General features: G+C 35.5%; 1 protein-coding gene across 3 annotated transcripts in view; it reads left to right on the top strand.

The window, feature by feature from the left end:
- The first annotated feature begins 104 nt into the window (after positions 1–104).
- The window catches only part of SLC25A12 (solute carrier family 25 member 12), a 53,832-nt gene continuing 39,657 nt past the window's right edge, over positions 105–14,279 (top strand). The window contains exons 1-4 of one of the 3 annotated variants that reach the window (XM_062578499.1): positions 105–236; positions 2,477–2,530; positions 8,067–8,209; positions 13,378–13,493. In XM_062578499.1, coding sequence (XP_062434483.1) covers positions 8,100–8,209; positions 13,378–13,493 — 226 coding nt within the window. In that variant the 5' untranslated portion in view covers positions 105–236; positions 2,477–2,530; positions 8,067–8,099. Of the gene's footprint in view, positions 237–1,880; positions 1,924–2,476; positions 2,531–8,066; positions 8,210–11,420; positions 11,438–13,377; positions 13,494–14,279 lie in introns of those variants that run through there. The other 2 variants (XM_062578498.1, XM_062578500.1) reach the window with 2 other exon arrangements.

The following is a 14,279-nucleotide window of genomic DNA, read 5'->3' as shown; positions in this document are numbered from 1 at the left end:
CGTGCGCGTGCCCCCGGCCCCGTGCGCGTGCCCCCGGCCCCGTGCGCGTGCCCCCGGCCGGGCTTGAGGCACCGTCCGGCGGGGCCGGGGCTGGCGCTCTCCTGTCTGCAAACGGCCCTGGTGCCGCCAGGCAGAGGGGCCCAGCCGGCCTGTGAGGCGACACCTGCGACTTGCCCTCGGCCTGTGAGGAGACAGCTGCCGCTGCTGGACACTCGGCTCCTTTCTAAAGCTTACCGGTACTTTAATCTAGCAGGAATCCACTTCAGTATGAGCTAAATAAGCTTTATCTGAAGGTTAGCGTTTAAACAGAATCCCAGAACTACAACAGGATGCAAGTGTGGGGTTACACAGTATATCTGCCCACAGCATAGTCAAGGGCCAGTACAGATAAAGCACCTAGTTCATCCAGTTCTAATTTAAGCAATATGGAGATTATTCTCTTATCTGCTTGGCCTGGAACACCAGTAAGTTAACCCACAACTGGCAAGCAGTCACTTTGATTCTCTGTGTCAGACTGTCATCACCTTTGATGATCGAGTGCTTAGTGTACTTCACAAAAGGGTAGAATTAAATCTCCTCTCCCACCAGTTTACTCAATAGAATGCTAACATTAGTCCTTTGACTTTAAAATATATAACATTTTCCATTCCAGCTTTGGAAGTAGTAGATAAATCTCTCTCTCTTTTTTTTTTTTCATGGATAGGCTACATGGCTCAATGCCACTATTACACTTTAACTAAACTAAAGAAATATATTCAGGTTTACCATTAGTAACAAGGAAAGCCACATGCTGAACTACTTGTTACAGCCACTAGTGAGGTAAAACGTAAAATTTCTATGATTTTATTTTAGGAACTGTGTGCTGATACACAGTGTTACTCTTCAAGTAGCATACCTGTTAACCTGCTGAGCAAGACAGTTTGCAAGTTAAATATCCAAATAGCCTGGTTTTTTAACTGAATTATTTTTTGTTGTCAGCTGGAGTGTAGATGTATATGCATAGATATGCGTATGTATAGTATGTGAACTGCAAGTTACCTGTAGAAAGTTTTTGCTGACCTGTAGCAAAAATAAATAAATAAAAAATCAGTTCTACTTTCTAGAGTAAATTGTTTTAAACTTACAGGCATCCTATTACTTTGTAACAACCATTAGAAATGTCCAACTACTACTTAATGTAGTTTTATGTCCTACTGTGTTATTTGGGGTTCAGAAGTAGTCATTTGTCTGCTTTCCAGTGACATGTAACAGAAGAGCTCTTTCTGGGCTCTTAAAGTATAGCATGACAAAATGTGCATTATTTTTTAATTCAGGTTTTACAAGTATTTATTGTGATTGAACACAACTGTGATTGAAAGAAAGTATAAGTGCCTCCTTTACTGAGGATGTAGCCTGCGTGTTTTTTATTCTGAGGAACAAAGAGAGCCTACTGTTTAAGGGATGAGAGTTTGTCAGAGGCTGGCCAGAACTGAACAGTTTGAGCCTCTGTTTCTTTGTTTAAATATGGGGCTACCACCCCTTCGGCCTCAACGCTGCCAGAATATCGGTTTGTAAAGTTTAATTGCTTGCAGTGAACAGGTATCGCTTTCCTGACCTTCAGAGGAATAGCTGCATCCCGGAACGCGCTTCAGCAGCCTTGTAGGAATTTTTGTTTTGCACGGCTACCGTTGTGCTGGCGCACCTCAGTGAGGCGGACCAAGAACCAGCAGCCCCACGGAGGGGCGGCAGCTGCGGCGCTGTCACCTCTGTTTCGGGGGCGGGGGGGGAGCGCGGCGGCTGCGGGGAGCCGTGCGCGGGGAGCGGGCCGGGCGGGGCCGGGCCGGGCGCTCATTAGCGCGGCGCGGCGGTCGTGCGGCGGCGCGGCGGGTGGGTAGCGCCGGGCGGCTCCGCCTCCTTCTCGCCGGGTGCAGCATGGCGGTCAAGGTGACTCTCCTCCTCCGTCGCTTGTCGCATGAGGAGGCGGGCGGCCGCTCCGCCGGGCCGCGCGGCTGGCCGAGGGGAGGCGGGCGGCGGGAGGGAGCCCCGCGGGGGCAAGGAGAAGGCGTCGCGGGCGGGCGGGCGGGAGCGGTGATGGCGGGGCGCCCCGGGAAGGGGCCGCGCAGCCTGCGCTGCCTCCGCCCTCTGAGGCGCGGGGGCCGCGGGGCGGCTGTTGCTCGGCGCGCGCGGGCAGTAACGGTCGCTGCGGGGCCGCGAGCGCGGGGCGGCCGTTGCTCAGCGCGCGCGGGCGGTAACGGTCACTGCGGGGCTGCGAGCGCGCGGCTCGGCGGCTGGCCGTGTCCCGCCGGTTTGACAGCTGTCGTCGGTGCTTGTGTTATTTTAGAGTGGAGCAATAAAAGCAAAGGGTTTGATGTCTGAGATTTTCCTTATCGGTTAGATAAGAGAACTGATATTTATTACTCTTATCAGTGCAGATTGCATTTTTTTCTAAACTATCAGTAGCTCAGCTAGTGAAGCATTAACTTACTTTTATTCACAGGTGCAATCAACTAAGAGAGCCGATCCTGCTGAACTGCGAAATATTTTTTTGCAGGTAAACAGGCCTTACGTTGTTTGATTGACAGACTTTTTTTGTAGCACAGTTGCATGGGATGATGAAAGGGCCTTCAGGCATGGAGGAGAAACTGTTCTGGACACAACTTGTTATTAAACATTTCCAAATTATCTAAAATACATTTCTGAAATATTTTCTAATTTGCTATGAAGCAAGTAATTATAACCATAACTATAGTGTTATTTTTTAAATAACCTTTTGCAAGGTTCTAAAAATTCTTCTTACATGGCTGTACAGTTTCTCTCTGGGATTTTTATGTGATCCTCTTATAAATAGATGGACTATGTTCTTAGAACTTTAATTAACGTTGATGAGATTAATAATATAAGTAATACAAATATCATCTCTGGCAGGATGTTAGAATTAATGTATAGAAACATCATGAAGGTTTTTCTACTTTCTTTAGCTATAGTGAAACACATTCTAAAAGGAAAAGCCAATCAATCCTCAAATTTCGATAATACAAATTTTAACATGCTGATGGAATAAGAACTGGAACTATGTTTTTAGGTCCATAATTCGACCACTGATATTTCTAAACCCACTAAAATACTGCTTTTCTTTCCCTTTGAATATTACACAGTGTATTCAAGAAGCTTTACTCTGTGGGAAAGGAAAGAAATTAAGATTTAAGGCTAATGCTGTATACGAGAAAATTACTGCACTATCTTTGACAAGTAACTTTTGTTCCTAACTTATTATTTAACAGTTTCCACACGTGATCAGTAGAGAGTGATAAGTTTGCCTGAGAGAGATAAGTTTCTTCTTTTTTGTGTAGATTACTCTGTTAACATTTCTTGGATGCTGAAACTTAGAATGTTGGAATCAAACCATGGAAGTCTAGCTTTCAATTTCTAACAAAATTCTCTCCTTCATAAATTCATTTATTGTTGATGTGGTGTTTAGCTTTTATATAAGGAATACAACAGAGTTTTTTTTTTTTTTTAATCAAATAAGCAACATTAAAACACGCAAAATATTTACTATCAATGTGATTCTGAAATGTCACACAGCACTTTTCCAACTATTTTGTAAGACGCTTGCACTCCTTCGTGTTTGATGACAAAAAGTGAAATGTAATGTCAAAATATTCTACTCAGCTTGGAAATGTGGAGTTTGTATGATTCTTGACTTCAGAGGTATATTGCAGTAGAAATCTTTGCTTCTGGAAGTAGAGTAAATTATTTGAAACCCTTGGTTTGATCATACAGGAAAAAGTGGAGAGGAAGAACCTTGAGCAACTGATTTTTTAAGTTGTCTATATAACAACATGCATATTGACCTAAAAAACCCAAACAATTTATTATTTTTTTAAAAAAAGCTTTTGATTTCCTTCTTGTCCATCTTGTTATTTTCAAACAAACATGCAAAATAATGTGGATTGGTTTTTGCTCTGAGGAATCAAAAACACAGAAGCTCTCCTGTCTTCCTTTGAATATCTGAGATTTGCAATAGAAAAACATCACAAACGTTGGATTATATTTGATTCATGTAAAGTTTGAAATCAGGTTCTTGCTTTGATAGGTAGCAAATAAATTTAGTTACAAACATTATAAAATTCTAAAAATGAAAAGAGAACCTACTCTTTCCAAGACTAAGTTGTAGAGAGCCTTGTTATGAAATATTGTTAGTGTTGCATACATCATGGGTCAGATATGCTGTACTCCTTGCTGAGAGTGCAAGCCTGTTCTGTGTGCTTCAGCTAAAGGGCGTACATTCCTTCCTAAATTTGGCTTCCTTGGAAATAGACAGAAGGGAAGACGTGAGCTCTGGACCTCTTCATCATCCATCTTCTTTCTGTTCATATGATATGTCCACTCCTCTGTCTATCCAGTTTAATTTGCATCTCAGTTGATGCTTAGCATTTACCCTTCTCTTAAATTTCTGAAGTTTCCGGTAATTGTTTTTTATTTTAAACCATAAAAAAATCTTAAATTTAAGTGGTATGAAAAGATGTACTGTTATTTTTATGTAATCCAGTAACTATGAAATGTAGTCCTTGAGGTTTTATGTGTGCATACCATCAAATAAGTTCTCAGGTGTTCTTTCACTTTTAATCGTCAAAACTGCAGGCATTCTAAACTTGTTGTGGTCACAGCAAGAGTTTGCTAACCGCTGACTCCGGTGACAACCATAAGGGAAGGAAATAGAAACTCACTGAAGGATAAAGACTTTCATAGAACAATTATCAGATTTCTTAATGAGCCCCTATTCTTTTTTCTTAGGCAGGATACAGTCAACTGTGGGGAAGTATAGCTGAATTATTTCCTGTCTGTTGAATGTAGATGAAACCTGATCCAGCAAGGTGGAAAAAGAAACACACAAACATTTTCCAGTTTTAATAAAGAAAACTTCAATTTTTCACTTAGTGTCCTGAGTCTCTTGCTCGCAGCTTAGTAGAACTAAGTAAGAAAAAGCATTAAGAATTCCTGTAGGTCCTTTTCTGTTTTGGAACTTTTCTCTTCTACTCAGATAAAATCATTGGAATAGAAAATACCTTTAAACTGAAAACTAAAGAAAATTTGCAAAGAAAGCATCATCTGGAAGCCTGATGATGCCTAATTTGGTATGGTGCAAATGTAGTATAGTTTTGTGTGTTCATGTTATGTGATGAATTTTAAAAGGTTTGAGTTTGAGGAAAACATAGATTTAATAGATGTGTTCTATTTTATACGCAAATTAAAGTATAATTAACAATTGGCTGTTTTGTGCTAAAAGAGTCTTGATTTACGTTGCATGGTGAAAAGGTCATTCGAGGATAGATTTTGTAAGAGGAGTCTAGCTGCTTTGTTAGTCTGTAATTATTGGCATGTTGCCAACTTCTGGCAAAATATCATGACCTTCTCATATGGAGCTGAAGGTATCTGTCAGTTAATTATTCTTGTCTTAAAAATTAACAAAACTCCTCCTCTGAAGTTTTTGTTGTAAAACAAATCACTATGTGTAATAAACTCAGATAAGTTGGTGTCTGAAGAAATAAGATGATGATATTTGGATTTTAACTGTCTTTGATAGATCCTCAACTGTCATGCAATTGAATTCTGTTATTCTTTAGGATATTTTCAATATTCTGCATGTCCTGTGATCCTATAAAACTTGCTTTAGATTGCACATGTTGCAGCAGGACTGTGCTTCATAATGCATTTCTTAGTCACTTGTGTATATGATTGAAAAGGGGATCTTTACAAGTTGATTCAGTGATGCCTGAAGGCACAGTTTTATTATATTGTCATGTGCTGACTTAAAGAATTCCTGCTTGCTGCTGTGTATTCCTCTTTTTGTGTAAATCTTCTATTTTAATTTTTAGTTGCTTCGGTAGTCTGTTTTACAATGTAAACTTGCATCTGCACAACAGTAAGAGGGAAGAGGGAAAGACAATGAGATGCGAGAAGCTGGTATGGCAAAAGAGATGTTGGAGGCTAAGATAAAAGCTTCTTAAGCACCCATTGGTACTAAGGCAAACTCCTATATGCTGAAACTGTGTCCTGATAGAATTTGTTGGGTTGCATATAACTGAAACAAGCCTGAGACATGTGAATGACCCCCTTTATCTCAAGTTTTAAATCTTAAGAAATCTTGTATTTAGGTGTTATTATTAATGTTCTAATTCCTGTGGATCCCTGGCAAAATAAGTGCACATTTTGTTACTCTTTCCCATAAAGCTGTCAAGATACTACAATATACAGTAGAAGAGTTACAAATTACAGATAAAGCCACTAACTGCAGTTTGAATTCACTAATGTAGATATTGCACTATAGGCTCTTGGGCTGGAGGGGGCATTGCTATTTTTTTTCTTTTCTTTTTTCTTTTTTTTTCACAGGGAACTCTTGTATTGTCACCTTTTAACAATTAGAACCTAAAAAGGTAAATTACATTTTTATGAATGAACTAAAATCACTATTTTTTTTTACAAAACAAAATTTAGAAGAAACAAATATGAAGCTTTATAACTTCCCTTTCTCAGAAGGAACACAGGTCTACATAAATGTTTGAAGATTTGCATCTAATTCATTGTGAGTACAAGTAGCCTGTATAGTAGGCAGTGAACGTAAGAGATGGACTTTAAAAATATTAAATAAGCTTGCTTACAGGTTTCTAGAGCAAAAATGCTGAGAAACAAACTCAATTGTCAGACTGAGTTGGCTCACAGAAATTTGGTGAAGTGGAAATCTTTTGACATTTTTGCTATATTTTAGAGTGAAAACATAGTTTAACTTTGCAATCAGAAAATTTAGATTTTATTTTGAAGGTCATTGTCATATAATAAATAAATACAAGTTTTTCTGCAACTATACTGCCATCTAGAAATAAGATCTGAAGGGTGTGAACTTCCATAATACATTTTCCTTATATTCATTTTTGTACATGATGATGACTTCAAATATTGAATGCTATTTGACATTCAATGGTGAGTACAGAAAGCAAGAAAGTAAGTCATCAATTGTTTCTGTATCTAAGCACATAGGAAGAGGGATGATGGTACTGGTTGTCTACCGGTATGGCGAAATGGCATCTTGTTCTGATAGCTCGGTAGTCGGCTTGATTTGCAAAAGGAAGAGATGATGCTTTCTGTTCCTGCCTTGCCTGGTCCTTGTTCAAGACTGATATTGTTCAGCCTAACTGGATAGTTGAGGGTATGGTGTTTATGCTAAAATATTAATTTTCAATTTAAATTTGCCCTACAGATAGGATTTTTTTTAAGAGCCAGTGCTTAGCATTTTGAAACAGAAAGGTCATTATTTAGAATACTTACATAGACATTTGTCTTGGTGTAGAAGTTATAAAGATGTACTTGATAATTTTATTTTTAATGGGTTGTATTAATATTAATTACTTAGTATTTCTAAAATCTGTTTGTGACTTAGATGTGAAAATTTATTTTGTTGCTAATAAAACTCAAAAATCAAAACTGAAACTCAAATCAAAACATTTCAATTGACCTAAATCTTTTTGTGTACGTGAATTTTTTTTTACTTAAATTACTTAAATAAGAAATGCCAAAAACATTAGTTTCAGAACAAAAAAAATCTGAAAGATCATTCCTCACAAAAAGAGAAAACAAATAATTTCTCACAGTTTCTAGTAGCAGACATCTTTTGAGTAAGTGTTCCTGCTCACTCTTGTAATTAGATTTTTGAAAATATTATTTGTGTACCATGGTTTTTACAGTGTAGCTGCAACTGGAAAGATACAGCATGGCTGTAATTTTTATAAATTTATGCAAATAACTGACAATTTCTGAAAATACATAATTGTCTTTTTGTTAGAAGATACTGGTCATTATATGAACATACCTATTCTACAGGAATAACCTGATTATTGATGGTAAGCAACTAGTATTGAAGCACTATTAGGTTAACCAAACCCTTTAATTTCAGAGCAGTTACTTGGAGACAGTTGTCCACAATTGCAGTGATCTTCAGTGAAGATACTATTTTGGTAATCACTGATAATTAGTATCTAAATGGCTTTATTTTTGTTTTTATGTGTTGTTGTTTTGTTTTTTTCCTCTAGTATGCCAGTGTTGAGAAAGATGGTGAGCGTTACATGACCCCGGAAGATTTTGTGCAAAAATACCTAGGGCTGTATAGAGATCCACGTTATAATCCTAAAACAGTACAGCTGTTGGCTGGAGTAGCAGATCAAACAAAGGATGGGTGAGAATTTTCTTTCTGTTAGAAGCCTGTAATATGTTGGTAAATGAGTGAGTTTTTGAGTGAGTCTTTGATAATTTCATTTTCTAAAATACATTGCTGATTTGATTATGCTTTAAGCTTATTTGAGTAATGAGATTTTTCTCAAGTACAATAAACTATACTTTTGGAAGCTGGGAAAATATATATAACAGTGAAGTGTTTAAAGTATTTTTTTTTAATTAAGATTTGTTTCAAAGAAGTATTGACAATTATTATAAATGTAAAGTAGATTGAACTGCAAATAATTCTAACATAGAATGATTGCCCTGGAAAAGTTCCACGATTATAGACTATGTAGAATCTTCAGTACCTGTAATTGAACATGGAAATATGGAAAAGCTGTCTTACTCCTGTAGTATGCAATACAAATCAAACCACTGAGAACTTTTTAAAAAGCACTGGGTATTAAGAGAGAGAGGTACTAATGATGATATGAATGAAGAAAGTGTTTGTCTAATCAAGATAAGGTCACACCAAATAATGTTTTTCCTGCACTGATTATGAACAATATTATTTGCTTTTATATGGCTCTCTGAAACAAATGTACAAAATGTTCACTCTACTGAGATTATACCCTTTAACTAATTCATCTTCGAAGAAGCTTTCCCCACTTTTCTCTTTGCTGTATGTAGGCTTCTAGCTTCAGTCTTAAATTGTAACAGGAAGCATGGATGTTGTTAAAGTAAAGTGGAAGGGTCAAGATGTATAAGAGTAGAGGTCAAGAATGCAGAGGGGAGCGGGTGTTTTGTAAAGGTACGTTTAAAATAGATAAATGTAATTTATTTTAAATTAAAAGCTTCTTAACTTCCTTGGTTTTGTGAGTCTTAATCAGCTGTCTGATATCATGTGAATGTTTTTGTTTTCCTGTATAGTTCTGTTTTAGAATATTTTTATTAACTTGCACAGTATCCTGAGCAGTTTGCACAGTATCTGTACTATACAAATAAAATTACATACATCGTATACATTTTATATTAAATAGCAAAACAGGATCTCCTGTTTGTTGTAATGTTACATGAGGGCTCTAAAAAAAAAAAAAAAAAGTTGCAGCAGTTTGGTAATATGTTTGGTAATATGGTAATACACATATGTATAAATTTGATAGTTCTAAAGAAACTGTTTTGCTGTTTGTGACACGTGGCTGTAGTTTACTATATTGTTAAAGATTGAAAGTGCTATTCTATATTTATCTACTGAAATAACAGTCTAATTAATGACTAGTGACCAACATACTGAATATCTTATTTCTCTGAAAGCTGTTAGTTATGTTTTAGAGTGTGCATTCCTTCAGGAAATGTTTTATAAAAGAATCTTTCTTAATAAGAAATCAGTAATCTGTTTTATTACTTTCAACAGAAGTTGACACTGAGGCATCACTTTTTTGTTGCTTTTTCTGTGAATAAAATTGTTTTGTTTTTTGATCTGGGTAATATTCAAAGCAAGGTAATCAGTTATGGGTAAGTGCACTTTATCTGCTACAGTATGGGAACAATGAAATTAATGGGCAACTGTTACCGTATGATCTGCACTACAGAATGTTTGTCTGTCTGAATACCCGTTGATTCTTGTCTGAAATAGAATTTCTGAAGTGTTTTAATCTATGTTTAGCTCTAGTCAGTATTTCATATGAATAATTTATTATGCCTTGGTAATCATCTTTGGTTTATTTATATCTAGAAACTTATTCTTCCTAGAATTTATAGTGAGCTGCAATATATCAAAACGTGGACTCTGATAACTATACTATTTATACAGAGTTTAATCTATAGCATGAATAACTACTGTAGTCTTCAATCAAATTCTAGTAGTATGTTGCATCTTTCCAAGCTATTTTATTAAGCTCAAGGAGGCATCGTTATTCCATTTTGATACAGACATTTGTAAATTAAATGATAGTCCAAAGTCCACAGCAAGTCACTGAGAAAATCCAGGTTCTGTTACGAAACTTAATTCTTGTATCTTCCAGCATTTTCTATTAGGCTCACTTACCCTTCAAATAAATGCTCAAAGTATTCTTGGCAACTTTTCTTTGTTATTTCTTGTTGACTTCACGTAGATTTTAGTTTGGCACCTTTAGAAAGAGTGTATTTGGGAGCTAGATCTCTGTAGGCATGTTTTTTTATTATTATTACTTTTTATATCTGTACTTCAATAGGTAACTTTTGCAGAGTACTGTTGCATTCTGCTATTACTGTAGTACAAGACTAAGTTGCTTTGATGAAGTTCTATAAGGTGGTTCTTATAACGGACGATTTTTCACTTTCAGAGTGTTACTTCCTCACTATTACAGATGCAAATGTTCTCAGAAATTAATATGATGAGGTCTAAATTAGAATTTGGCCTGAATTGCTTTATCTGATATCTGTTTAATACAGTGAAGTTTGACTGATGCTGTGAGTAAAACACTCAAAGCATTCCTATGTCATCAGACTTCAGGCACTATTTTCAAAATTAGGATTAGGGTACATATCCTCACTGAATAAAGTACTTAAACTTGTGTGCCAAAACCAGCTAACCAACTACACAAATCTAATTTGAGATTAGTAGGTACTGAAGTTTTAAAATCAAAGACTTTTTCCTCCCTTCAAACTTTCAAAACTTAACAGAGGTCACTATTAAGTGTATTCTTAAGCTAAGCCCTGAAGAAAGATCTGATGTTTCACAGAACAGTGTCACAACAGTGCTGTACATTATTTCTTAAAGCAGTGTTGTGGAAAGAAACTGCAAAGAGTTGTAGTACTATAAACCTATTCTTCAAAACCACACAAAATAAGCTGTAAGAATGGGGAAGAAGTAAGAGAAAAGTGTAAGTAGTGTTGGAGTGTTACAGGTGAAATGAAAGGTAAGTGATTAGATATTATTGCAGACTCCTTAATGCAATGGGCTTGACTGATTGGAACCCTTCGTTGTTACATTTAATCTAGTTCCTGTTATCTCTGCCCGATAATAGAGGATCATGGGGGATATCCCTGCTCTTACGAATCTGCAAGTTGAGCATATGGAAAGGAAATTGAATGTATTTGTCTCTTTTTACTATAGGCCCTGTTAATGGGGGAGCTGTGAAGACTGCTTCTTTCAGGTTCAGGCTTCTTCCTATGCATTCTACAGGGATTGTCTCCTGATTCTGTCAGTTATAAAGCTTCCTGATTATGAATTATTTTGTATATCAGATTTACACTTGTATGTGAGGTATATTTTGAAATGATAGTATTTACAATTATTTTAAAGAATGTTCTGTTGCTAAATGTAATGCTAAAACCTTATTTGTTAAGATGATCTTTTGGATGAAATTGGCTTGGCATCTGGATAACCATCCTTACATCTTTGATTTTATGGCTAAAATGTGACAAATTAATATCTTAATTTCATATCTACCATATCTTAACTTCTGCAAAATCATTACTTCTTTCTATTTTCTTATAAAGCATATATCATGTCTTATGATTCAGCTTCACTAAGAATGTTAAAATATGAGACCTTGTATTAAATATCTTGATTATACTTTGCATATACTTTGACAGAGAAAGACTAGGTGAATTAGTGAATGATGTGGTTTGGTATGCTTTTTCCTATAGAGAAAGAAATTTTTATGTAGGTCCTTAGCAGTAAGCAATATATGTGTGAAATAACCATTATGAGCTAATGTTCTGTTATGAAGAGTACTAAATAACTGCATTTTATAAATTCAGATTAATATGTACTTTTTCTGAGAAAATTACCATCTACAGAGATATTCTGTGTTAACAGCATCTATTGAAATATTATTTTTTTTAGTTTACTGTTAGTTTCAGAAATCTAATTAAAATTCTCATTCCCAATAATAATTTACTTGATGTTAAAATAGATACCCCATCATTCATTTCTATACACAGAGCTAGGAAACTTGGTTCTGGATAGAATCTTCTAAGTCATCACGTTAAGTCTCCTGTTTTTATAAGGATCAAATTACACAGGGGCTTTAATAAACCACTTAAGCTTTGCTGTTAGAACATTAGGCTTTTGCTTGTGGTGTTCTGGAGAGGCCACAGTATATACCTGCTCTAAATATCTTTATAGCCACCACGTACTATTTTGTTCTTGCTCTGGCATTATCCTTTATCTTCTTCTAGCCTGAAGTTTATCTTTCTGCAGCTTTTCTTGCATATAGATTAGGATCTCTTAACATTATTTCTGCTAGTCTGGATAAGCTCAGTTCCTAGAAAAGTTCTCTGTGAACCTAATAAACTCTGTATCCATTCTAGTTTGAATTTATCTTTTTCAACGCAAGGACCTTGATTTGTATGTGACATTCCAAGGATGTTGTTATAGCCCTTTCTGGTGATACTTCTGCTTCCTCATCTCTGCTGGAAACAGCTCTGCTAATGCATCCTGAGCTGCTTTTGTCTGTGTTGAGACCGTCTCACATGAACAGCACATACCCCTGTGATCAGCCTTTAACACTCAAATCCTTACATTCCTTAATCATGTCTTAATGTCCAAACATTCTTTTATTTATTTATCCAAGTTCTCAAATACATAACTTTATGGTTCATATTATTTTTGAAGTGTAATATATAATACATAATGTGTGATTGTGTATACATAGAAAGTATACACACATACAGAAAGTAAAATATACTTGTGATTTTTTTTTTTTTTTTACAAATGTTAAAAGTTGTTTTAAGGCAAAATATTTATATGTAAGTTCTTACATTAAAATGCCTTTTTTCAGTAGAGATTTGTATATAAATCAGTAATATTATACTGACAGGCCTCTAAATTTCATACTTGTAGATTTTTTTAAATATATATCTTAACTTTTAAATGCTGTCTGCTTGAATTTATAATTACCAGGCTACAAATAGATGATATTCACTGAAAATTGATTGTATTTTGTTGTTGAAGGATCTGAAAAAATGGTTGCATTCAGTCCTTCTATCGATGAAAAAACTGAGACATACAAAGGTTAAGTAACCTTTCAAAAGTAGCAAATACCTCTCTTTACATCTCTATTATAGAGTCTATTTTTTATACTGAAATTTTATTTAATAACTGGATTATAAAGTTTCCTAGATCATCAAGCACAAAACATCATTGATATTGTAAATAATTTTTGAAAATGTTGTAACTGCTTTATTTTTCCTTTGTAGGTTGATTTCCTTTCAAGAATTTTTGGCATTTGAATCAGTTTTGTGTACGCCAGATGCAATATTCATTGTTGCTTTTCAGTTGTTTGACAAGAGTGGCAATGGAGAAGTTACATTTGGTAAGAATATCTAAAGAAAACCGCTTTAAGAAAGTAATAGTAATGGTATAGGCTATAAGAATGGTTCATCACAATTAGAAATGCTAACTGTGCAGTAAAGTACTAATCTCCTAAAAGAGTTTGCATGAGTAAAACATGTTTTTTCTTTCAAGTGATAGGTAACATACAAGCTTAAGAAATGCACAGAAATGAAAAATATTTTACTCTGTCTTCCTGAATCACAATTTTTCACGTTCCTGAAGTAGCTGATACAATACTAATTTGTTCAGTGTCATCCTAAGCAAAATTCTTTGTGTTGTGGACTTTGGGCTCCTTCGTTGTTGAAGGATTTTTAAAATACATTCTGGTTCTCCACAACCCCACATATTTGGAGAATTGTCATTAGATTTAGTAAGAGCTGGAAGTAGAAATGAAGAAGGTCTAATCTTTAGAATTCCTAGTTTGATGTTCTTGTTCTTGGGGAGCAAGACTTACGTTAATGTTATGAATGCAACTTCCAACTAGATTTTGTATTTGAAATATAAGGAAGAAATTGTGGCCTTTAATTTTTTTTTCCCCCTAATCACATAAATTAGTAACTGGACAAAAATCTTTAAGCAAACTTTATCACTTTGTGATGTTGCTAAATAACTATTAAAGTTGCAATTTAAGGAGGACTAGCTTTTATTTTTAAAACCTTGTATGTTAATGAAAATTAGATAAATCAATGCTAAGAATTTTAATAAATGGAATGAGAATTAAATGTTATTTCTATCCAAAGGAATAAAGCTCTCAATAAAGAAAATG

This window comes from Rhea pennata, chromosome 6, assembly GCF_028389875.1.
Source record: "Rhea pennata isolate bPtePen1 chromosome 6, bPtePen1.pri, whole genome shotgun sequence".
NCBI lineage: Eukaryota > Metazoa > Chordata > Aves > Rheiformes > Rheidae > Rhea > Rhea pennata.
This window is presented reverse-complemented; position numbering and strand designations above follow the sequence as displayed.